The sequence below is a fragment of the Pavona decussata genome, unplaced genomic scaffold, assembly GCF_977016875.1.
Source record: "Pavona decussata unplaced genomic scaffold, jaPavDecu1.1 SCAFFOLD_14, whole genome shotgun sequence".
NCBI lineage: Eukaryota > Metazoa > Cnidaria > Anthozoa > Scleractinia > Agariciidae > Pavona > Pavona decussata.
Window position 1 is genome coordinate 365,517 of NW_028145437.1, and position 25,613 is coordinate 391,129.

Below are 25,613 nucleotides of genomic sequence, written 5' to 3' on the forward strand. Positions count from 1 at the left end.
CATTTCCAGCCATTCCAGAAGACTTAAATTTAAAATTTTTCCGGGGGAGCATACCCCTTGGACCTCCTAGTTGGCTCACGCTAACGAAGATGGTGTCATTGAGTTCAAGCAGTCAGTACTGAACTCTGTAAGCCGGTATTTTAACCTAATTTTCAGCATCAGAAGACTTTTCGATTAAATTACTTTCATGCTTTGCTTACGGCATATTTTGAAATAGAACCGCAGGGTGGATTTTTTTTTTTTTTTTTTTTTTTTTTGTTAATCATTTTATCAAGAGTTGGACCAGTGAACTTGTCGCGCGCGCGGTCACGTGTCTACAATCCCATGATGCTGTTCCCTGTGTTATGGCGGATCGAGAGAAATGACGTCGCCGAGGCCCCTCGCCGGTAAAGAGGCATGTCCACAATTATTTTCCTGAAATTCGTCCTGTTTGAAGCTGATTGCAGCTGTCCTTTCACTCTTCACAAGTTGGCAGTGGACTAGAAGACACTTTAGTTACAATTTTCAGGCCATGGCAGCGAATATGTACCTGGAACATTACCTTGACAGTAAGTGGTTTGATTTCATGCTCATTCTACTTGTGTATCCCGCCAGAATTCATGCAAATTAGGTATAATAGTTTCTTTATTCGCCTTCTTTCATTCAAACATATACATCATAATCATATACATGTAGTATCGGATAAGGCAGGAGATCCAGCAAGCTCTAATGAGCTTTTTAAAAGATCTCCGCAGTATTAACACAATTTACTAAGACTAATTACAGAAGGCGGACTAATGACAAGTAAACTAATTACATTGTAGGTATCATTTTACTAATTAACCATATTTGTTCTACTATTAATTACACGGCTGATTTTGAATATATAATTTTAAGCCTTTTTTAAAACGATCAAAAGAATCAATGTTCTTGATATCATTTTGATTTGGAGTATCGGTCAGTTCTAACCGAGAAATTAACATTTTGATGTTTTGTACAACGATTATATGTTTTCTTATACCAAGACTAAGAAGACGTTTGTAAATTCATGAAGTTGCCCGTTTATTTGATAAGCTTGATTACGAAGGAACAATTTTAAAAATATTGATGACTTTACAAGTTGGATATATCTTACAATGTGTAGTTGCCTAAAATGGAAAGCATTCTCTCGTGAGCAATATCGAGCGTATGTTGATTGTTCTGTTCATATTGAAATCACTTCTAAGTCCTTGAGTATCTGTATGCAATGAATTTAGCACCTTGTTAGTTGAGGAAACGTCAAAGTATTAACCTCTAGTTTTCCTTTTCAAGATGTTTTATAATTTTATTTTCCTGACATCTTGAATGAATATAATTATGTTGTGTTGTGTTGTGTTGTGTTATGTTATGTTATGTTATGTTATACCTGCCAACTTTTTCGGTGTCAAATGCATGAGATTTTCATCTCATCATGACCATTATTTCCAAAAAATGTCCCAGCCACTTCCGAAGATTTCCGACAATTTTCCAAATGTTGCCAAAAATGTCCGAAGATGTTCTGACGACCTTTGAAAATTTTCGATTCCATCTGATTGCAGACGTTGTAAAGCTGTGTAGATATTTATCTTGCTAATTAACACGTGCCAATGTCCTTTGTGGCATTCGCCAACTTGTATATATTAAGCTGCGCGTAATTTATGTGTGTGTGCTCTCTTTCTCGTTCGGCGAACCTTCAACGATTCAACAATGTCTTGCGAGTAGCTTACATTAAAACCACAACGTTACATGGTATCAGGAGCCCCCAGATCATACGATGTTCTCATCGATGGAGCGGTTCGCGGTCGAAATCGCAAAGATGTATGGCGCACCGGGGAACCACTGAATGCGCAAGCTTTTGAAGAACCAGTTGCTGAATTTGAACGGATTGCTGTCACACTGCCGGCTACTGCCCTTCCTGCCCCTTTTGCTGAACCAGTAACGCCTTCTCCTGTTGCTGAATCGTTAATGCCAGGTCTAGTAACTGAGTCCACGGCGCCATCTTCTGAAGAGAAAAGTGCGGAAGAGAGAACCACTCTGCTAAGAAATGCCCTACTTCCTCTGCCTCAAAGAGAGTGTCACTGGTCGAGGAGGACGATGAGCTCCCAGTTTTTCAAGTGTTCAAGGTGTCAGCCCACAGTTGTGACTCGAACCTGGTGACGATGAAGGTCTCAAGTGGAAACTTCATACAGTTTGAGATTGATACCAGAGCGCGTTGTAACGTCTTACCTGTGCACATTTACAAGAAGGCAACCGGTGATTTTGACCTCAAGCAGGTTAACCCCAGCAAAGTCGTCCATTGTATCGTATGATGGTGGAAATATTCCGGTGTCAGGAACTGTGAAGATCCAAGTTGGAGAGGATCATTCACATGTCTGTTGCTGTGTGGTCTCGTGGAAAGCAAACGCTGTCGTCCCATTTTGGGCAAATCGGCCTGTGAAGGAATGGGTGGGGTTGAAATTAAGGATTCTGACGCTATTTGTTGGCCTGATACTCGTGGCGGTCAAGTTTTTCCTGTCCAAGAAGTGATGTGTAGCTCCAGGCCACCTTCCAAGGAGCAGGTCATGGAGATGTTTCCCGATGTTTTCGACAAAGGCCTTGTCTGTTCAAGGGCAAGTACCACATCCAACTTAGCGATTCAGCAAGGCCAATTCAACACGCTCCCCGTCGAGGTCAAGTCGCTCTTCGTGATAAGATCAAAGAGAGTCTTGAAGAACTTCATAGCTCCGGAGTCATTAAACCAGTCACAACGCCAATGCCCTGGATCTCATCGATGTTAGCCGTTCCGAAGAAGAATGGTAAAATAAGAATATGCCTGGACCCTAAGGATCTGAACAAGGCCATTCTTTGGGAGAACTAACCTATGCTACCATAGAGGAAATTGCTACTCGTCTTCATGGGGCTAAAGTATTTTCCCTCCTCGATGCAAAGAATGGTTTTTGGCAAGTCAATTTAGACAAGGAGTCTTCTTACCTGACTACTTTTCACACACCTTTTTGGGCGCTATCGCTGGTGCAGGATGCCTTTTGGAATAAGTTCTGCCCCCGCAGTCTTCCAACGGCGCATGCACGAACTGATTGAGGGACTTAGCGGTACTGAGGTTGTGGCACATGATTTCATAGTTGCTGGTTTTGGGGACACGCTTAAGGAAGCTATTCGTGATCACAACAAGACCCTTGTTGCTTTTCTTCAACGATGTTCTGAACGTGGCGTCAAGCTTGCTGTGGAAAAACTTCAACTGTGCTTGGAAGAAGTCCCTCTGATAGGCCACTATGCTATAAAGTCTGGTCTGAAAATTCATCCTGAGAAAGTGAAAGCTATTCTTGAGATGCTACGCCCCACTGACGTGAAGAGTTTACTGCGTTTTAATGGAACCGTTCAGTACTTGGCTAAATTCCTGCCCCGCCTTTCTGATATGGCCCACCCGCTTTGTCAGCTGGCCGTAAGAATGCTGAATGGGTTTGGTCTGAAACGCAGGCGAAAGCATAGAGTGATATCAAGACTGCCATCACCCAAGCCCTGGTTCTGCATTATTATAGCCTGCAAGATGAGGTTTCTCTCCAGTGTGACGCCTCTGAGAGTGGGCTGGGAGCCGCTTTGCTTCAGCTTCAGCAGCCAGTGAGCTTCACATCCAGAGCCTTTACCCAAACCGAGACCAGGTACGCACAAATTGAGAAGGAGCTCCTGGCTATTGTGCTTGCATGCAAGAAGTTCGACAAGTATATCTTTAGGCGTGATGTTGTGCATGTGGAAACTGATCACAAGCCTCTAGAAGAAATCTTCAAGAAGAGTCTCTGCGACACACCAGCAAGACTTCAGCGCATGCAATTACGACTTCAGCGCTACAATCTCAAAGTCAGGTTCAAGAGAGGTCCCCTTATGTACATCGCGGATACGCTAAGCCGTGCATATCTCAAGGAAACGTTGCTTTCAGAGGAGGTGAAGTTTCTGGAACTCGTAGACCATATTGAGAACTTGCGGGTCTCTCCGTCTCGGCTGGCGCAAATTGAGGAAGAATCAGCCCGTGATTCAGTTTGTATTGATCTTCGACAAGTCATTCTACAAGGCTGGCCCAGTGACATTTGCAAGTGCGAACCTGTTTTGTGCCCTTTCCTCCAGTTTCGTAGTGAGCTGATCGTTCAAGGAGAACTGGTCTTACGCGGATCTCGTCTGTTGGTTCCCAGTTCACTCCGAAAGGAGTTTATGTCTCTGGCTCACTCGAGTCACATTGGCCTTGGAGGTTGCCTTCGCCATCTTCGCGAGTGTATGTTCTAGCCCGGAAAGAGCGACAGCACTGGTACTACAACCGTGGAAAGCCCCCCTTTTACTTGTAAAGCCTGGCAAGACTGTCTGCGTTCGTTCACCTGCTGGAACCTGGAAAGCAGCTGAATGTCCCAGGGAAGTTGCCCCCAGATCATACGATGTTCTAATCGATGGAGCGGTTCGCCATTGAAATCGCAAAGACATATGGCGCACTGGGGAATAACTGAATGCGCAAGCTTTTGAAGAACCAGTTGCTGAATTTGAACGGATTGCTGTCACACCCCCGGCTACTGCCCTTCCTGCCCCTTTTGCTGAACCAGTAACGCCTTCTCCTGTTGCTGAATCGTTAACGCCACGTCTAGTAACTGAGTCCACGGCGCCATCTTCTGAAGCTGAGGATGTTGTCCTGCCGAGTAGGAGATCAACAAGACCGAGAAGACCTCCTGAATGTTTTAAAGATTTTGTTATATCATAACTTATTCATATATAAGGACCAGTGAGGACTTTGTTTACTTTTGAGGACTCTAATTCTTCTGGCGGAGAATTATCGATGACTTTATGACTTTTATTGTTTTTCTTTGTTGTTTTTTTTGTTGTTGTTTTGTTTTGTTTGTTGTTGTTGTTGTTGTTGTTGTTGTTTTATTTCTTTTTTTTTTTTTTTTTGTCAAGGGAAGATGTGTCGATATTTATCTTGCTAATTAGCACGTGCCAATATCTTGCGTGGCATTCGCCAACTTGTATATATTAAGCTGCACGTAATTTATATGTGTGTGCTCTCTTTCTCGCTCGGCGAACCTTCAACGTTTCAACAATGTCTTGCGAGTAGCTTACATTAAAACCACAACGTTACAAAAGCGTTTGTAAAAATTTTACTTGTGATACATTTAGGACAGAAAGTCAACATTTAGTGCCTTTTGGGGTAAATTGAATTGAATTTTTATCATCATGTGTTAAGGAACAACTCGTCCGTATTTGTGAGTCAGGCGTGAGAAATTGTCTTTGATGCGTGAGACCAATGTCTTTAGTCCGCAGGTGTGAGACTCACGCATAATGCGTGAGATTTGGCAGGTTCATCATGTTACCCTGGGTCACCCTTAGACCCGGGGTATCCAATCGATGATTGGGACAGTAATCATTCTTAATTGATAAAATTAGTCAAGTGAATTGATTGGTATTGATGACCAATCGATAGGACTCATATACAAACCAATTGACAAAACAAGTAGATCAGAACTCAGTTTTCTCAACACAAAGAATATACCTTGTTACACACTCGCATGATTTCCCACTCCCAAGTTATAAAAACATAATAAATACCATGCTGGAAGAAAACAAACGGGTCAAGTCTAATGCCTAAGGCCCATGTCTAAACAGAATCTGATTGTTACATTTCATATAGGGTATTTTATTTTATTTTTATTTATAAACTTTGTCAGAGGAGAAAAGAAACAACGGGAAGAAACCTCTGACAGGAGAGAACTCACAGAACGATAAGTTCCAATAACGAGACTCCTTTCTTGAATGGCATGTATTTTTTTGTGGGCATGTCAATCAGAATCTCTCCAAGACTTAAACAAATTTTTAGATTTTTGTACACAATTGTACCCCTAAAATAAGTCGAAAGACATTTGCAAAAGGTTTTTGGAAACTAACCTTTATTCCGTTTGGAAATGTCTGATCCAAAGCAATAATAGAATGGAGCCATTTCTCCGTGGTTCATGATCAGCCACTGTTGATTCTTGAATTTCTCCTGATCACAAACTCTGACAAACTTTGTCTTCCTTTTTCCTGACAATAAAATTTCAGCTTCAGATTCTTTAATACTGTCTTAACATTGTCAGCAAAATTACAAAGTTTTCAATACAGTCGAACCTCCACTAACGGCCACCTCTCCACAACAGCCACCTCTCTACAACGGCCACTTTTTTTTGTCCCGGCGGACAGTTCATACATTACCTCTTGTTTAAACCTCTCTACAACGGCCACCTCTCTACAACGGCAACGGCCACTAAAGTGCGTCCCCAACTGCCAAAATAACCTCTCGACAATGGCCAGTACAACTATTTTTTGTAAAAACAAAACCTTTTTTTATAAGTTGATGCAGTAATCGACATTTGTCTTCGGAACATTGCGTTTCTGTATCCATTTTAATGATATACGTATTTTGATTGTGTTCCATTTATATGCTGCAGTAAGCATAAATTGTTTAGAATAATACAGCGAATGTTGCGAACCTTGCTCGTTTCGTCTTGTTAACATTTTGATTCAAAACATACACCTTATGCAAAAATGGCTGACATTTTAATATTCTTTTGTCTGTATTTAAATTAGCCTCACTAGATCACTAGCCTCGTTCAAGGCAAAATATTCTTTTGATTTTTGAACTCAAGAACGAGGTTAGTAAGGCTAATTTTGAATGTAAGCAAAAGAATAATAAAATGTCAGCCATTTTTGCATAGGGTCTATTATTTACATTTTATTGTGTATTTTATCTGTATATATTATTTAAGATTGGATTGCCATTATAAGCTACAGTAAGCATGAACTTGGCACAATAAACATGTTGTACTTCCCGTCATATTACACCCCTACCTCCCCATAACGACCACCTCTCCACAACGGCCACTTTCTTCTGTCCCCAAGGTGGCCGTTGTGGAGAGGTTCAACCGTAGTTACAAATGTTCTAAGTGAAAAACATCCCCATTCAAAGGCTGTGAATAGTCATTCAGAGCCTACTTCTAGTATATACAGTACTCTGTCTTTGGTCACATACACTCAACAGAATGGTTGATAGTAAACTGTTGAGATGTTATGTGACTCAAATTCCCGTGACTGCTGAAGTCATGCAATTATTGTCTCCAGAGAAATGATGATAATTTTAGAAACTAAAATTCATCTTTTTCTCTGAAAATGAAAATTCCATTTGGCAAAAAATTGTGCCATTAAATTAGAGTTTTATTAAGTGCGCACTACATAAAATAGTCTGATTGTGTGTTCAGGTTCAGAGTCCATGCAAAACTATTTGTTTAGACACAAAATTGTTTAGACATACTTACCTTGCACGCACACTTAAATGTTATTTATTGTTAGTTCTTTAATCACCTCGTGGTATATGTTAAGTCCGTTTCAAATTTTGAATTTGTCACTTGAAAATGATGTCATGGCAACAATGAAATGTTGTGTTTTCTGGGCTTATTTTTATCCTTAATTGTGTATCTTAATCTAATCTAATCCTGCCTTTGTTACAAATTTAGGTATTGAAAACCTTCCATTTGAACTTCAAAGAAACTTTACCCTCATGAGGGAGCTTGATCAAAGAACACAAGGTAGGTTGTCAACCATGCTTAACTTTATAAACTTACATGTAAAGGCAAACATAAACTAGTGCATCTTCTATTTACATACTGTTGAGCAGAAAAGTTTTCTCTTCAGAGGGGAAAAATGTTCTGCATAATATTTCTGCACATATCTGTCCGTGGGCGCAAGTGATCCGTAAATGCCTGAAAATCTTGCCGTTGAATTCTGCTGTCAGTGTTGTGCAGTGGCTTTCATGGTACAAAAAACATTCTATCATCTACGTTTTGTCCAATTTCATCGAATATACTATAATGTCAGACTAGGTATTTTACCAACACCGTGTAAGGTCAAGAATGAAAACTGCATGGACTTGCGGTACAGGGACACAGGGACACTTCTGGTAACTATGCTACCTGAGCTTCATCTCTATGTAATGCTCTCAGTATTCGTTATTACAAAACAATTCATGTTTGGCCACAGCACAACTGAAATTGAAGTAAAATTCTATTTACAAAATTGCAGCTGGTCAACCTCTGCTCACTGGATGCAGTTTTTTGTTTTGTTTTGTTCTTTTGTTTGTTTGTTGTTTTTTGTTTTTGTTTTTGTTTTTTTGTTTTTTTTTTTTGTCTTTTTGTTTGTTTCTAATACAAACTTGCGCGATGAGTGAATGATGCCAAGAGTGCAGTAACGGAAGGCTCTGTGGAACAAATTCAAAATCCACGCTAAGCACAGTGACAAAAGGGATTATTGGGAAGTTTCCATAACTAAAGATATTTTCCTGCCTTCAGTTGACCTCTGCAGACAAATAATGTTACACATCAGTTGTGTAATTGACCTGAGCCTACTAGAACAACAACAACAACCACAATACTTTATTTCACCCCATAATTACTACAATACATAATTACTACTAGATACACACACTGTGTCAAAAACAAACTTTTTTTATAGTGTTTAATTTATCATGATCAGCTTTTAGCTAATTACACTGGACCGCAAGTAGCGAAAGCTAATCAAGGCAGGCAGTAAAACACAAAAAGATTTTGTTTACACACCGAGGGAATATCGAGGGCTTTAATATCTTTTTTTAAAGTTTAAGAAGCCATAAGAAAATGGAACCACAGCAAGGTTACATCTCAGCTATCTTCTTGTGCAGGAAAATTATTGCTTCTTACTGGGATATCTGCGGTAGCAGAGTAAATTGTTGAAAATAAGAAAATTAAATTGCCACCATTTTTGAAAATTTTGGTGCCCCATGCTCACGCAGAGTTCGCGCATGCTTTTGCGTTTTTCCGCTCTGAATGTTTTCTCATGGTTAGAAAGATGCAATGAGCCTGGCATTTCAACCATATTAAATGTGTGCTGAAATTTAAGCTTCGTTCATCATTATTTTGTCACAAACAGCAGTTGTTGTTATCACTTTGGTGTGACATTGTGAGTGTTAGTCCTCATTTAGGTTAGTGGTTGACTGGTTGTAAGTTTGCAGCACTGTGATTGTTATTAAGTGTTGTGAAATTTGAACTATTGTATCTGTTTTGATCTTCAGACCTATCGAAAGAAATCAACACAATGTCAGAAGACTACATGGCTAATGTGAGGAGTATGGATGCTGCTAAGAGAACACTGCACTTAAAAAAGATTGAAAATGCCTTTGTGAAAAGCAGAGAATATGGAGATGATAAAGTTCAGCTTGCCATGCAAACATATGAAATGGTCAGTAACCGTACTGTCTTCATGTGTGACTACTGATAATAATAGGATAGAATAAAATAGTGAGAGTGAAATAATAAATATCATAGAATAAAACTTTTATATTGCCCAAGCTTTTGCATCCCTCTGGGTGTGATGTAGCTGTAAAAGAAAACTTTTGATGTTGTATAACAAGGCATATGTGGGTACCTGTAAACATCAAAAGCAATCACACAGACTCCTACAGGGTCTTGCTTAGATCTACATGTAGTAGCCGTTTGATTGTCACTTTGTTATTGTGGCAGCTTTCTGTTGGAGTAGGCCAAGGTTCCATATTAGGACCCTTGCTGGTTTTAGTGTCTACAGCAAGATTCTGTTGCCCCATTTGATGATGCCGCCATTCTCTCCTTCTCATCCTCCTCCCAAGAAGACTTGCAGCTCAAGTTAAACATTGATTTGGAGAATGGGTCTCTCTGGTTCAAGGAAAATAAACTAGTTACATTAATTTTAATACCTACAGGTCCAAGTTCATGTTCATTGCATGTCCCTGGAAATTTAAAGACTGTTCTCATTTTAAACTCCCTGTTAATGGCTGTACATTAGATAGAGAATTAAATATTAAATTAAGTATTTAGGATTAACAACACCCTTTCTTTTGTCCGCTACTTGCCAAAACAGTTTGCAAAACTTTGTTGACCAGTTACTTTGGCTAGACTCTAGGCTCTGATCACGTGCGCCAGTCAGACCACTCAATGATGTCATTTGCACTTCTATACTCTAATCACAAACTCCACTACACCAATCAAAACAATCAAAATGCGAGTTTTACACTGTTGATTGTATAACAATAGTTAATAGCCCATTTGCTGTAGAGTTCTACAGCTCATCTTAGAATAGAATAGACTGTTTATTCACAAATACATCGCTGTCATTAGACTGAATTGCGTATTTTACAGAGAAATATATAAATAGGTAAATGTTAAAACTAATTATAATCATATGTACATGATATAAAAATATAAGTATCTAATGGTATTAAAATATGTACAGTTGCTAGCTATGTACTATGTGTTGTTTGTTGCTAGGCATCTTTTGCCATTGCATACACAAAGGACTGTCTAAAGTGGTCTGTGTGCGAGCGTGATAAATTATATGTTCTCTGTTGCCGCAGGCAGTAGCTTTGCTCATTTCTTGGAGGCAGTAAGTTGTGTAGTTTATGCCCCGAGTTGTTGGCGATTGAATCAAAGAGTCGTTTACATGGTTCATTGCGTCTCTCTTTTAGCGTTGGCAGGCCTAGTCTGTCCAAGCAGTCCTGATATGACATATCTTGGAGAATTATGGAAAGAACTCATCTTTTGCCATTTTGCCAATTTCTGAATTCTCGCACAGGTTGATAAACACATACGTAAACTGGATGCTGACTTGGCTAGATTTGAATCAGACCTCAAGGAACAACATGCTAAAGAAGCTGGCTATTCAGATTACGAAAGTAAGTTTGTATAGTACAAAGACTGTTATGACTGACAATTTTATTAATGAAATTTCAAGGCAAAATGTATACAAATGTTCTACTTTGAAATAAATGTTCTGTGACGCTACTGGTTTACACGAGTGTAGCACGATGCTGGTGCACAAAATTTGTCATTTGGTGAAATGCATGGTTTGGGTGCATGAGCACAAGAAATTTTTTTTCACCCACAGTCTAGGCACATTGTAGGCACAGTTTATGCACACTTCATAGACATTTCGGCAAAAAAGAACTGGCAACCGCAAGTACAAATTGTACAATGAACAGCGCATTATGTTTTGAGTAGATAATTTGATGAAACAGCAATTTGAACTTACTCACTGTTGTTTTGTGTTTTTCAATTAATAAAATCATTTTACATTATTTAAAAGAACAGTTAAAAGAACTGTGAATACTATAAACCCAAGGAGTAGCAGAATCGAAAGCTTAGAATTTTACTTTCAGTACGGTCGATGTAGCGTCAAAAATTTATAAACTCGACCAGCAGAATAAATCGCATTGCATGCCACTGGAAGTGAAAAAGACTTCATGCATCTTCCGAGACCAGCAAAATGCCATGCAAAATTGTCAACTTGTATGTTGGAAAATTAGATGATAATTTATCCATGCTGAACTAAAAAGTTGTACTCGCCCATTCTTTTGTTATGAATATGACTATCAGTGTGCATGGGAATTATGTTGTCTTGAAAGTACAGCTACAGTAAAATGATAAGTTGGCCACCCTGCATTGGTTTTTGGATACCTCAGGTGCCAGTTTACAATTTTGATTGTCTTCTTGCAAGATTCTGCATACTTATATTAAAGTGGTACTGAAACGAAATTTTCATGTACACTTTTATGGCCTCAATTTAGTTTGAAAGGTGCTTATAAAGATGGTGAGGTTTGTTTTTAAAGAAATGGAAAGGGAAAATGTTTTTTTCGCTGCTGCAAATGACTTTTTGGGCCAAACACACGTCCAGGCACTAAGACCGAGTTAAACAGTGTTGTGACGTCACTGGTTGCATTCATGTTTTAAAAAAAAGGAACTTCTCTCTTATTTTACATTTCTATAAAATAGTAGGATTCTCTCGCTTGATTTTTGCTCTAATATATCACAGTTATGCAGTGTAGATGTTGGAGAAGGTCATAGGGTATTTTCTTAGTTTGAGAAACGACTGCTGCAGAAAATACAAGTTTAATAGTTTAGTACTCAGTTGGACATAAACGGGATAGCAACATTGGCGATTGGCGTCGAAAGAGGGAAGGTAACAAGTGCATTCTGGTATCATTCAAGCCTGGAATTATTACCACACTGCCCTTGCATAAAAGATTTTAATAAGAACCAGGGCAATTCTGCCCCATATACATGGACAGATGCCTTGTCATGCTCTTACAACTTTATCTCAGAGGACTCCTTTTGAATCGACACCCTGGAATCCGCCTATGTTTTCTCTTTAATTTTACTGGTAAGCTATAATCCTCTGAAAATCTGAATGCATATTAAGATAGTTATCTTAGGAAGAGCTGATGTAAATGTAAATACCCTCTGCTGTTGAAAACTTTGTACAACTTTATGTAAAAAAAGATTTGAATGCATATGTTTACATGTAATAGGAATGCGCGCGTATATACAACAATAAACGCTGTTTTGTTTTCTCTTCCAATTGTAATTCAGGATGTGGTCTGTGGTCGATGTTCGATTAGTCGAAGTTGTATACTACCACTATAGTTAAAGCTACTGAACTCAAGAGATGTAATTAAAATCCTCAATCAAATTTGCATACCAGCCTAAATAGATAATTTGTATGAAGCAATCTAATTTACATACAAAGGCTCAATGAAACCTGGCTCTCGGCAATCTCCTATACATACATACATACATACATACATACATACACATACATACATACATACATACATACATACATACATACATACATACATACATACATACATACATACATACATACATACATACATACTTAATTGCGATTCCCTAAAAGGGAGTTCAGTTGTTCTTATTACAGGTAAATAGCTGATTGAACTACCGGTACTTACATTGAGCGCTTTTTTTTTTTTTTTTTTATTTTCCCTTTCATTTAAGTACCACACATTACTTACAACGCTAACACTGCTTACGATACTAACATTATTTACAAAACTAAATTTCTAACAATGTGTAACACTATTTACCATATAGTAACATTACTTACAATACTAACTATAAAATAATACAACACTTATGTTAGTTATGCAACGAAAACACATTCCTCCAGCCTGAAGAAGTCTAGAAACTTGAAGTCTGTTGCAATTCTCAATTTGATCAGAGTTTGAATAATTTCACAAAAGTGAAATACCAATAATGGAGGTTTTCAATAAACAATTTAAAATAAAAACAAGCGATGATAATGTTGACTGTCCCGTAAGTGTTTCTCAAATTATAGCAGAATGCTTGCTCATGCATTCTGCTATTGGGAAACACTTACAGGACACACACAATCAGTCAATTGATAATTAGCGTGTACAAATTACCATTCTAAAGAAATGCTGTGGAAAGCTCGATTGTCTTATCTACGAAGTGCTCTTTATCACAGACAAGAAACCAATACTGAACACTCAGTCTGACTCTATCAAAGCAAAACTACTTACCTCATAATGAACACCCTCTGCTTGTCAAAATGCAACTTTTGCACGCTATTCTATATATGATTCAAATACCGGTAATCGAACTTGTAACACAACTTTGAATATGGTGTCTTGAAGTCACTGGAATGTCAGTCTGCATTATGAAAGCTTGATTTTTGTTTGTGTACACTAATAGCATGTACCAGGCCAAAAGGATTTCAAACTACTTTATTTTTTATTTCCCTTTGTCCCAAATTATTATCATAGCCTATGACAAAGAAAATAAAAATTTAAGTATTTTAATTTTAATTTAACCTGAATTCATTTAAACTAATCACAAATACACTGACTGTGTCTGAAAACAGGGACCCATGTTGCTTGTGTAGAGTCAAAAATAAAAGTACACTTTCTTTATGGCAAGTTAGACATTTTAAATTTAATGTACGAGTGATGTGCAAATTAAGGGACTTTTAAATGCATGGTTACAAGTGCATGTGTATGTAACAGCTGCCCTCTTAAAAACAGAAAAGGAAAAAAGTCTGATTTTGATTACTGGCTTGTGCAGTGCTCTCATTCATCTCTATATTTGATGCGGTTCCTGGTGATAACCATTGCGCTAATAACAGGGTTGATGGACATTGAGTGGCTTCATTACCAGTTTTGAATTTGCCTGCGAAGTACACTTGTCCTTGGCTGTCTCTGGTGTTTTTCATGAATTGGTTTTTGTGCGTAGTGGCTTCAAAGTATTTTGCAACTTCATCTACTTCTTTGAAGGTTACCTTGGATTGCGATGAATCGTGAGCTCGGTGTCCCTTTCCAATCACTTTGACTTGAAAGGCTAACTCACAGCACTTCTTATCGCAAGCTGGCGATAAATTGATCCCTCATGAGTTCATCTGCAAAGTTTTCATTAATATTAATTTTGTACTGTGTGCCCTGACTCGTTTTCATCTTGTAAGAAACTAAGAAGTTTCTGTAGTTCTCCTGAGTCTCCTATGCTGGCGCCATAAAATTTTCTCAATGCCTCTATGACTAGATGAGGTTAAGTTTTGATCTTCTCCACTCAGCCCCAAACTATGATTTCCTTCGACACATCGTACCAGTTCTGCAATACACAGTAATCTATCAGATCTTTGATGTAGATTCCAGTATCATGTTGGTCATTGCTTGCTGTCTTGAGGCTGGGAAAAGGAGAGCTTGGGGGAGCCACAGCCTTTTGGCTAAAAAGTACTAAATCTTTGCTCTATAAATCCAGTCGTCATGTCACTGCTGCCACCATGTTGCTTGTGTAGAGTCAACAGTAAAAGTGCACTTTATTTGTGCAAAGTTAGACATTTTAAACATGCAAATGTATACAAATTAAGGGACTTGTAAATGCTTGCATACATATCCATGTTACACCCAGAGATTCCCTGGAAATACATGTACTGGTGTTTACCGTTCCAGTGTGCCAGATAAATTTCAGAAACAATTCCACAGTGGTCAAAAATCAATGTGACTAGTTCAACAGAATTTTCAATTTTTAAAAGATGAAATAGACCAAAATTATGATACAGCAGAAATGTTTTAAGGAGTTTTGTGTAAGTAATGATGACTTTTAAGAGTTTGGATAATTGAATTTTAATTAATTTGGTGTGTCAGGGTACATGTATTTTGCAAGGGAGATTTGGGTTTCTAAGCGATCAGTAATGTCCTTGCAATAAATGTTTTTCATTTTCTATGAAAACGTTCATGGAGATTCTTTTTTGTCCTGCAGGTGAATCACCAACGCCAAAACGCAAGAGCAAGTCAGGTACAGTAATTACATGTATATTTGTGTAATATAGTCATCATTCTTCACTTTTTTTTTTTATTCTTGGTGCTTTGTCCTACATGTATATGCAAATCAATAGATTGTTTTCACTCATGTGACCAAACCCTTGACTACTGTTACTACACCACGATATTGGTGCACCAAAATGTTGTAATCAAGGTGCCTGCTTCCTGTGAATGTGGGTCATTTTGAAGATGTTTTTGTGCCTGATCATGGGCATGGCAATTAAAGTGGGACAGATTGTACTTTCAATGTAAGAGTACCATCAGTTGTTACAAATTAATCAAGAGGAAGAAACCCAAAAATTATGTGAAGAAAGGCAATCATGGTTTGCAGGGAAGCTCTCACAAATAAAATTTGGGAACATGGTCGAGTATGTGAAGCATGTCATTTCTAGAAGGGCGGCCAGAAGCTGGAATAAATTTATCGTTGACTGGGTGTGATCAATGCATCATTTTAGGCCACAACAAGAAGGTTGATTGTACAGATTGAGATAAAGTGCAGCGAAAACAAGTGAGAGGGACAAGGGAACTTGAAAGCAAAAGAAAACTTGATTTTGCGGAAAGAGATAATTAATTCAAGGCAGAAAGAAAAGCGAAAGGAAGAAAAAACTTATTGAACCAGTACAAAAACGTTTAGATGTAGACCTTCTATCCAAGTTACAACTCACATTTTTGCTGCTTTCATCTCGGTCTTTTGAACTAATTTAGCTTCTTGTGCATATTTATAGCTTGCTGGTTAACATGAGGATTTGGTGGAATTTGGCCATGTGTTTAATTTTCACATTTTTTAATTATTTTTTAAATGTATTTTTGAGTCATATTTTGATCCAACAGGTCATTTCTTTGTTATGAGTTCTGTGGTTTTTGCCTGCTTATTTTACCTCTTGTTGTCTCTGTATTACAACTATAGTTCTTAAGCCTCTAAGGCATAGCTAGGCTTGTTTTGGCTTTTTTCAATGCATCAGGTCAAAGTACAGCATCTCTTTTCCCAGCAGAAAAGAACACTGCTTTATGCGAACAAGATTCTGTTAGTCTGGCTTTGCAGTTCCTTCTCTGTCTGTGATAACCAATATCAGGATCAGAGTCTTTCATGCGTTGTGAATGATGTCTCACCTTCACTACAGTTTCGCTAAAACAACAAATTTATGTGACCTCTAACGTTAGCAATGAATCCAGATACGATATGATTATAATCTTCAAGGCTTTTTGACTGTTGCTGGGTGTAAAATTAGTAAAAGCTTGTCTCCTACACCACATAGCACAAAAAGATCTGTGGATTCAACAGGATGTAAACGTGGCAGTCCGGCTTTCTCTCAATCAGCACAGGATCAATTCCAGTTGCTGAAATTTCTTCAAATAATTTTGACTCGCTGTTCAAACTTAATAGGTTATTCCGAAATTGGTGAAGAACAATAAATTATCATTGTTGGGGTTATTTCCTGATTTCACTTCATTTTCTGAAATATTCATTTCTAAAGGCTATAACTGTTTATTAAAAACTGCATCGTTGTATAATGCAATGCCAGGGATTTGATTGGCTTAGCGGCCATGTTATATGAGTGATTATACCATGCCTAAGAAATAGAAACCATTTAATTGTCTTTTGGTTGTTCTTGCAAAGCAAAATCAGCCCGATCTAGAAATGTTTCTTGGTTATTTCTTATGAAACAATATTATTCCACTTGCGCTTGTTGAATATGAGATGATTATAGCCAACTCGGCAATGGCTCATCTCATATCCAATGTACACTCATAGAATAATAAATTGTTAAATACGTGAGTTGCACCTTTGCATGCTATTACGTAATGGAAATTGGTACACCAATGTGGTAGTGACGTCATGTGAAAACAATCTATTTTACAGTAGATGTCCATGTAACTGTGAACATTACATCTTATAGTTTGCTTGCCTCGTGACAACGTCAGATGCATACAGGACAGCTTTAGGGAGCATTTTAGTGCACTATAGTTGCTACAACTCCTTTTTTTTTTTTTGTTTGTTTGTTTGTTTATTTTTTTTTTTTTTTGTTTTTTTTCAGATCAGATTATGTATTGTGTAGTTCCAGAAAATATCCATACCCCCACCACGGAGGGAATTTCACATAGGACCCACCCCCCAGGATTTTCCATTTTTGAGGTATTTTTTTAACCCCCCCACCCCTTCGGAAATTCCTCAAATACAGAATACACCCCCACCCCCCTCTGGAAAAGTTTTATATCAAAAGAACGCCTCAAAAATCAGTTTGATGTGAACATTTCAGAAATATCAAGAACTGCCTACACGAGGAGAAAATATGCGTTAACGAAGAGCGCGCGCGCTGTTCAATTTCACCGGTAGAGTTTGCCAAAAAGATAGATAGATAGATAGTTTAAAAAGCTCTTGATACTGAAATAATTGTTGTGTTTTATAGTTACCTGTGGTCATTGACATCAAACTTTACCATTAGCTTCGCTGATGAGGACTGGAACGAGCATGGCTGCCAAATAGTCGTGTCTTGCAAGGCTCCGCAGCCTTTTTTCAATTTTTGAGCGTAGCCCTTTAATGTTGTTTCATAAACTTTGAACTGTTTATTGTTTGAATATTATGCTATTTAGAATTATTCTTTAGATAAGCTGCGTTTCAGTTTACTCAATTATAATACTATAATAAGGTGCAGTGGAGCCTTTGCCGGCCTTGCTGATTAAGCGGCCAAGACTGGTCAGGCTTTCTTATTTGATACGAGTTCCCCTCTCAAGGGCAGCACTCGGGATATTTTTCCTTGTTGCCCTCTTAAATTGAAATTTAAATTTTGTTTCCTTGTGCAATTCTTTACTTATGCACTTGTTTCTGTTTGTGTTTTTTTCTCTTGTTTTTGCTGATGGCCATTTGGACGCGTCAAAATCTGATTTACATCCTCAATTCTTAGTTGTCATTGTTAGTTCATTAGAGAGAGAGTGTTTTGACAGTGCATGTAAATTGTTATCTTTTATTTTCCTTGGTTGTACATATAATACTGTTTGTATGTTTGTTTTACTTTGCATATATACATATGTGTTGTCACTCATCAAATATAAATGTAAAAAAAAAAGTGTTAAAGGAAGTTAAGATAGATATACTAAATGAAAGGAATGTTAATTTGACTTAGAATTGAAATAAAGTTGAGTGTTAAATGCAAAAAAAAAAAAAAAAAAAATTAGCTTCGCTGAAGATTTTAAATCTAAATTGTTGGAATAAGTCCGGCAATGCAAAAATGTGTTTTCATTCAATTTGCATATGTCATGTTTACATTCCTATGCAAATTTGTAGGAGATCAAAAGGATTATCGCTTTAGTTCTACTCAATCGATATTTCTCATGGTAATCATTCAGTCAAGTTACTTTAGTCAATAGTTTTCCTATTGAATCGGAATAGCTTGGACAAAATAAGCATTAGCAGGGCAGGGAGACAAATTGACCTTTCAGATCGTAACTTGAAACCACAGACCAAATGGAGCCGCAAAACGAAATTAGCATGTTCACGTTCTTATGCAAATTTTGTATGAGATCAATAATGCATTAAAAGAATGTCGAATTGGCTCTATTTTGTTGAATTTTGGCATAGAAATTAAGTTAATAGTTTTGGACTTGGAGTTGGAATACTTTGGACAAAATAAGTTTTAACATGGGTCAGTTTTGACAAACCAGTTATAATTGACACTGGGAATTGACCTTTGCCCGTAACTCTACACAGCATACAAAAATAACAAACAAATATTTCAATGTTTTATCTAAAATTGGGGCTTTCACTTTATAGCCATACAAAAGTTTCCCTTTTAAACATTGATACAAATTCAATTGTCGCCAGTGAACAGTATTTTTCTACGCAAGAAAGTTTCACAAACAACAGTTTTATAATAACTGAGTCACGCAACGCAGACAAAGATTTCTTGTCTCACTTGGACTACTTCGCTTACAAAGGCTTTTCGGAGAAGGGAAACATGTTTTTAATGTAACAAGGGTTTCTTTAAAACAGTTAAACAAAGTAACGTCTTCAAGAAAGATCTACGAAGTTGCTAAGTTGGTAAGTTACAATTTTGAACAACTATATCTGACATGAATGTGAAGTTGACCCTCTGGAAACTTATCCAACCATTCACCCCGCCTCCCCTCTGGAATTTCCTGGGCCATTGACCCCCCCTCCCCTCTGGAATTTCCAATTCCCTCCGTGATGGGGGTATGAATATTTTCTGGAACCACACATTTCATTTCTTCTTAATTAAATACCAGTATACATTACCAAATCAAGATATTGGTATAGTTGGTATAGTATATATTCAACAATGTTCAGTACTTTTGATCATCCTGTACAGTACCAAGTAAACTATTTCATCACTCAGCTGTACAGTGCTGTAGCTGTACATGGACTTCTTGTGAATGAGTTGTCTCAGTGTAAAATTTTGTTTTTTATGCCACAGGTGGTAGGAGTAGAGGAGGAGGAAGAAAAAAGCAGCAAGATGCTGGCGAGTCAGCAAGAAAAAAGAAAAAGTAAGGTTGCCAGTTTTATAAAGGCGTTACACTGTTATATATTTGTATACTGACGTACATTTAGCTAGGAACCATTAATGTACTGATGTCTTCTAATGTCTTCAGGAATCCCTGCATATCAGTGGTGTGTGTAGTGTGTTCTGCAGGGCAAAGACATGCATACTGTACACTTGTAATATCTTCTTAGATTATTGCTGTACATGTATAGTTTTGCAAGTTGTGTTATATTGTATCAGTCAAAACACAAACGTAGTGAGTATAAAAACAAGACATCAATATTTTAAGGAAACATTTTTAAGTTTGTAAACTTTGATTGTTTAGGTGAGTGTAGTTCTGAGAAGGACTGTTGGTTTTCACAGTCTGAGCAGAAGTCATTATCAGCGTCAAATGAATTTCTATCCTCAGCGGGTGGCATTAACTCTCTGGTTATTGACGTGATTAGTCAACAAAGTCATGATCACATTGGTTGTGTTAGTTGAGCTGTGATGTTATTGGTTGTCAAGGCTGTTTCAATCCAAGTGACATTCTCAGGTCAGCACTTTGAATCTATTTACAGTGGCCAAAGCCGTACCTCATCAACTCTGTTGATAAAACCAAACATTGTCGCAGTCAGTATGTTACCAACAATTTGGACTACTTCCAACAAATTGCCCTGGAAAACTGGTCTACTAACTTAAACACCACTGAATCTTTGCTACCATGTACCTGTCCTGCACCTTAAAAACTGATCAATTTTACTATTGTTATACTTAAATATTGACAGATTTCATAATCAAAACACCGATCAAGACTGTCCTTGATCATTTTTTACTGGTGTGGCAGCCAATAACATCATCGGTAAAATTAATGTTAACACAATAGATTAATGGACATTTGTTCAACAAGAGAGAGATAGAAACACACCCATCACTTTTGACAGTCTTGACAGTGAATGGCATTATGTTAACTGACTGATTACCAGTAACATTTTATCTTCAATTACCAATCCGGTCAATAACCAAAGAGTGGAAACAATCCACTGACAATACACAATTCACTTGACTCTGGTTATGACTTCTACTTCTGCTTAGGTGTGGAATCATTGGTAAAATGGTATTTTTGAAGAACAACTCCCCAGCAAATCTGTCAGCAAACTGTCAAGCAACAGATGACTGGCAAGCAACAAGTCATTAGTTTACCACCTGTCAGACAAGTGTCAGCCAACATGTTATCTTAGGATAAGGTTGAACTGTTGGCCGTTTGTCAGCCGACTATTGGTTGTTTGTTGGCTGACAGGTTTATTGGGGAGCTGTTCTTCTTCAATTTTACCGACTCATTAGTCGTAGTCACCAACATTACAACAGTCCTTGTCATGACTATACTTATCTGGAAAGAGTGTCTCTGATGTTGCCACCAAACTTTGATGCTTCTGAACCCAGGAGATTTTGCACAAAAATAATGATTGTTTAGAGTTTTTCAGAGTTTCCTTTTCACCCCATGACAAAATTCTAGCTTATTCAACCAAGGCGAAGTTGCTTTCAACAGTTGCTGCCAGATTTTTGTTGTTATTGTGTAATGCATGTTCTTTCAACTTTAGTAGCTGGTATCTTGTGGAAATGAGTGATCACCTCCCATGCTCTGCATAGTCAAGCGTCTTATTATACCACTGCAAGTGACACACTAATGTAGTAGTGTAGGGGTTGTTTATTGTTTGACTGGTGTATTGTAGAGTTGAATCAGAAGGCCCCAAGTCCCTTGCTGTTGCTGTGTCATTACTGGCACCTGAGGTTCAAGTATTGGACATGCCAGTTGACCCTAATGAGCCAACATACTGCCTGTGTCATCAGGTAAGTAAGGCCTGTCAACATCTATAATAACACTTTCATCCAATTTGTATTTCAACACATGTCTATCTGTTTGGATATATTTTGAAAATTTAGTAACAAATACTGTACCCTTAATTTTTGTTTTCCCAAGAATCTCAGTTTTAAAGGGAAAACAAAGCTGTTTCATGAGGGACCAGTAAATAATGTTTTTTTGTTGTTGTTGTTGTTATATAGCTGGAGAGGAGTTTCATAAAGTAATCCAAGTTACTCAAGATACAATAACTCCTCTCTTATTAAATCAGCTGTCTTCCATTTGCGTTCCTCATAAAATGCCACGACTTTCAATAGTAGATTTCTGGTCACTTTATGGTTGTGTTTTTGAAGCCGTTTTTAATGTTTTGGGGCTAAAGAGGCTAGGAAAACAGTTCTTCGTAGACACCTTATTTTATTATTATTATTTTTTTTTTGTTAGAACAGCAACACAGACAACAACAATTGTTATACCACCCATATACCTAGACTTTCACTCGTCAAAACAAGCACTGTGATTGGTTGATTCTTGGTCACATGCCCCTGATCAAATACAAATGTATCCCGACCGGGATACAATTCCGCAGTTGTTGCCCTCTCAGTTGTTTGTTTGTTTGTTTGTTTGTTTGTTTGTTTGTTTTGCTGTGACTTTTGAAGGGAAAGTCTAAATATGTAACAAAGCACTTAATGTATGGTACCTTGGGAAACTAGTTAGTTTTGTTCTCCCTCAAGTCCTGATGTTTCCCTCAATCAGGACTCTCAGGAAAATAAAACTAACTGTTTCCCCCGGGACGATACATTAAGTGTATAGTAGTCCCCACTTTAACCTATTCAAGGCGAATGCCCAAAAGGTCACACCGCCTTCTTTCATGAAGTAAACACATGCCTTCATACATGTACATAGAAGTAAAAAAAAGCAATTAGAAGAGATTTTTGTGCATTGTGTCCTTTTGGGGTGTAGCTTACCCTTAACCGTGTGACCCAGAAACAACAAATGAGAAAACCCAATACAATCAAAGAAACTCCAGCAAAACAACCAGAAGACTATTTAGTGGCCACTTTTTCTGGGATGTGGTATAATGGCTTATATCCATGGCTGCTGAGCCAATAAAAACTCTGGAACTGATTGTCCAATGCTGCAGTTTTTAATGAGTGCGTGTGCATTCTGACATACAACAACTGAAAAGACTCAATTCATGAAGTTAACATTACAGTGAACTAACAATAGATCGACACCACAGAGTGTGTTTCACTTTGTGGGGAAGCATAAAGTCATCGAGAGGTCGCCCTGGTTAAATAATATTTATTTTTATCATCATCATCATCATTATTATTATTATTATTATTATTATTATTATTATTATTATTATTATTATTATTATTACTATTATTATTATTATTATTATTGTTATTGTTATTATTATTATTATTATTATCTAGACTGGTTATGAATTGAAAAAGGTATGATTAACTTAAAGTATTCTTGTCTTTTTTTCCAGGTGTCATATGGTGAAATGATTGGATGTGATAACACAGAAGTAAGAAAATCGCACATTCAAAACGTTATATTTCATAATAACTTTCTCTAATCCTGATTAAATTCCGCTATTTCTTTTTGAACTGATTATTTCTATCATTCCTGAAAATGTTTAACGTTGACCTTGGGTTTTATCTTGCAGTGTCCAATTGAATGGTTTCACTTCCCATGTGTTGGCCTCACCTCAAAACCAAAAGGAAAATGGTCAGTCCCGGATTCCTCTTTTTGTAATAATTTAAGATTGCATATTATCGATGTTTAGACGCATATTTTCTTGATAGGCAAACGGACTGTTTTAACTGCCTAATTACTTAGTGACAAACAGAATCTTCTGTGATGATACATGACTCACAAATGGTGCCCCTAACTATGATTCTCTATGATGGAATTGCTTATTGAATATTTCTCGAAAATAATAACTGAAGCAGAAAAACTATAGTGTCTTGTAATCAAAATAGTTTATTATGAAATCATCGTAACAAGAAATGTCATAAGTTAACTCTATCATAAAAATTCCCTAAAATATTTGAACTTAGACAAATACAATGTTAAATTAGAAACCAGCATGTAATAAGCAGGATTTTTCTTAGTTTTCCAAGGTTCCTACATATTTGGAGAATACTGAGAAATTAGACTGTTTAGGTTCTTAAGTAGTTTGTCAGTTTTTAACGGCACTCATTGCTGGCCAGAAAACTGGCTGTAGTCCCTTGCATCTCTGATCTTCCTCTAAACCCACAACAATTCCTAAATCCTTTGGTGGCCTACAACAGGTCCTTATATGTTGGGGGTCAAAATGGTTCCTCAAGGTTCTTATATACAAGTTTTTATCTATCTTACTTTTCTTATAGGTATTGTCCAAAATGCGCTCAAGAGAGAAAGAAGAAGTAGTTTTGACCATCGCCGATACTTCACTATTCTGATTCAACAGTGGAACAGTTACACCAATTATTCTTCTTGTGCATTACTTGCGCAGAAAGGACAAAATCATCTGTTTACATTGGAGTACTCTATATAATGTGCTATTCTGTCACAGGGATAACGTGATTCAATTCTTAAAAAAGCCAAAGATCTTGCCTGCGTGTTTGGACATAAGGCCCAGTTCAGACGTCTTAACTTCTCGCACACCATCCCTGTTGTCATGCCATCCAGTGGTATGACTATGGTACTGCTATTGAACCAAAGTCTGGTTTGGTGTAAAACTTGTTGTTTTGTGCAACTCTTGAGGAACTCCTTATTTCTGACATGTGAAAACTGCAGTAGACTTTTACCAAAGTCAAACCTGTTCGTATTTGGTATGGGGCATGAGAGGTGCAATGTCTGACGCAGCCCTTAAGGGTTATTGACTGCACCGAGTCAAGGACTTGACCGTCTTGCTCAGCCTTGATAGGAAGGTTTTAGCACACTATTTGTAACAGAGAAAAAGCTTTGCCTTTTCCTATACCTTTGTAGTTTGCTTGTTTTAAAATTGTTTTATTTCAACAGGTGACTCCAATTTTAATGTGAATCGTTGCTTATAATAAATATACTGTGAAAGCTCTGTTAAGTTCCTCCAAAGTAGGTCGGGGAGGGGTTGGGGGCTAACTCATGACGAAATTCAGTGATTTCTAACACTTGAGAGTCCACAAGGTGGGTAAATGGGAGAGGTGCTTATTATAGAATGTGATTTTAAAGGTTATATGTAGTGGGGCTTCATTGAGATGACGGCTTAACAGAGCTTTTACGATATTTTTTTATGATCGTTTTTATCGAAACAACACAGCCTAGTGCAACCCTTTTCCAACGAACCGCCCTTTGGGAGTTTCTCTATTGGAACACTGGGTCGCCCATGTGGTCGTTGTTTTAGGGTTCCAGTGTATCTAGTTACTGTAATCAATTCCCATCAACAAGTTTGTAAATATTGTCGAAAGTAAATAATAAAAATTGGCGTCTTCGGAAAAATGTAGCAAAGTCACTGTGAAATTTGCAAGTGCGTTCGTCATGGGAGGTTTCAGGAGCTTTCCTGCCATGGGAAAAAAGAGACAAGAACATGTAACATATTCCTAGAACACCTGCATGGTCGCAGGTAAGAAATTATCATATTCTGCAGATGTAACCAGTAGATGAATTTAACACAACTTATCTCTCTTAAACACGCCCGCTAAATTATCGACATGTTACCCTCGACCCTCGACAAAAATCTACAGTCTATTTTTGGAACATCATGGGCCAGTTATTTAAACAGAGTCAAACTTAGGCCGCGGCTTAAGACAATCAGTGAGCCTCCAAATCTGTTTATAAGTGCTTAATTTTAAGTAGATAAATAGTTTTCTAGTCTGGGATACGAGCCTTCTTGTTACCGTCAGCAACAGACAATGTTTAGATATGACTGTTGGCAAAATTGAAAATGGCTTAGAACGTGGTTTTGTTAAACACCATCTAAACTGTCTTTTAATAACTGACCCCATGTGTCTCTTCATTACCATTTATTTCTCGCAAATAAACAGGAGCCCAACAGAGAAGTGCGACATAAATCTGATCTCACTACTTGTTTTTAATCTACCGTCGACGT

The 25,613-nt window shown here is 37.6% G+C and overlaps 1 protein-coding gene across 1 annotated transcript; it reads left to right on the forward strand.

Moving 5' to 3' along the window:
• Positions 1-336: 336 nt before the first annotated feature.
• On the forward strand, positions 337-25,003 carry LOC146487566 (inhibitor of growth protein 4-like). Its single transcript, XM_085129722.1, has 10 exons — positions 337-548; positions 7,512-7,583; positions 9,101-9,267; positions 10,633-10,732; positions 15,132-15,167; positions 19,624-19,693; positions 21,402-21,519; positions 23,028-23,066; positions 23,208-23,269; positions 23,914-25,003. Exons 1-10 carry the CDS (start codon positions 512-514, stop codon positions 23,951-23,953), a joined length of 741 nt encoding a protein of 246 aa, XP_084985848.1. The 5' UTR covers positions 337-511; the 3' UTR covers positions 23,954-25,003.
• Positions 25,004-25,613: the final 610 nt, after the last annotated feature.

Excerpts from the sequence above, each read along its gene's own strand:
- LOC146487566 (XM_085129722.1), top strand. The coding sequence starts at position 512 with ATGGCAGCGAATATGTACCTGGAACATTACCTTGACA. Across the intron at positions 7,584-9,100 it reads GCTTGATCAAAGAACACAAG|ACCTATCGAAAGAAATCAAC; the intron begins GTAGGTTGTCAA and ends TTTGATCTTCAG. Across the intron at positions 23,270-23,913 it reads TCAAAACCAAAAGGAAAATG|GTATTGTCCAAAATGCGCTC; the intron begins GTCAGTCCCGGA and ends CTTTTCTTATAG.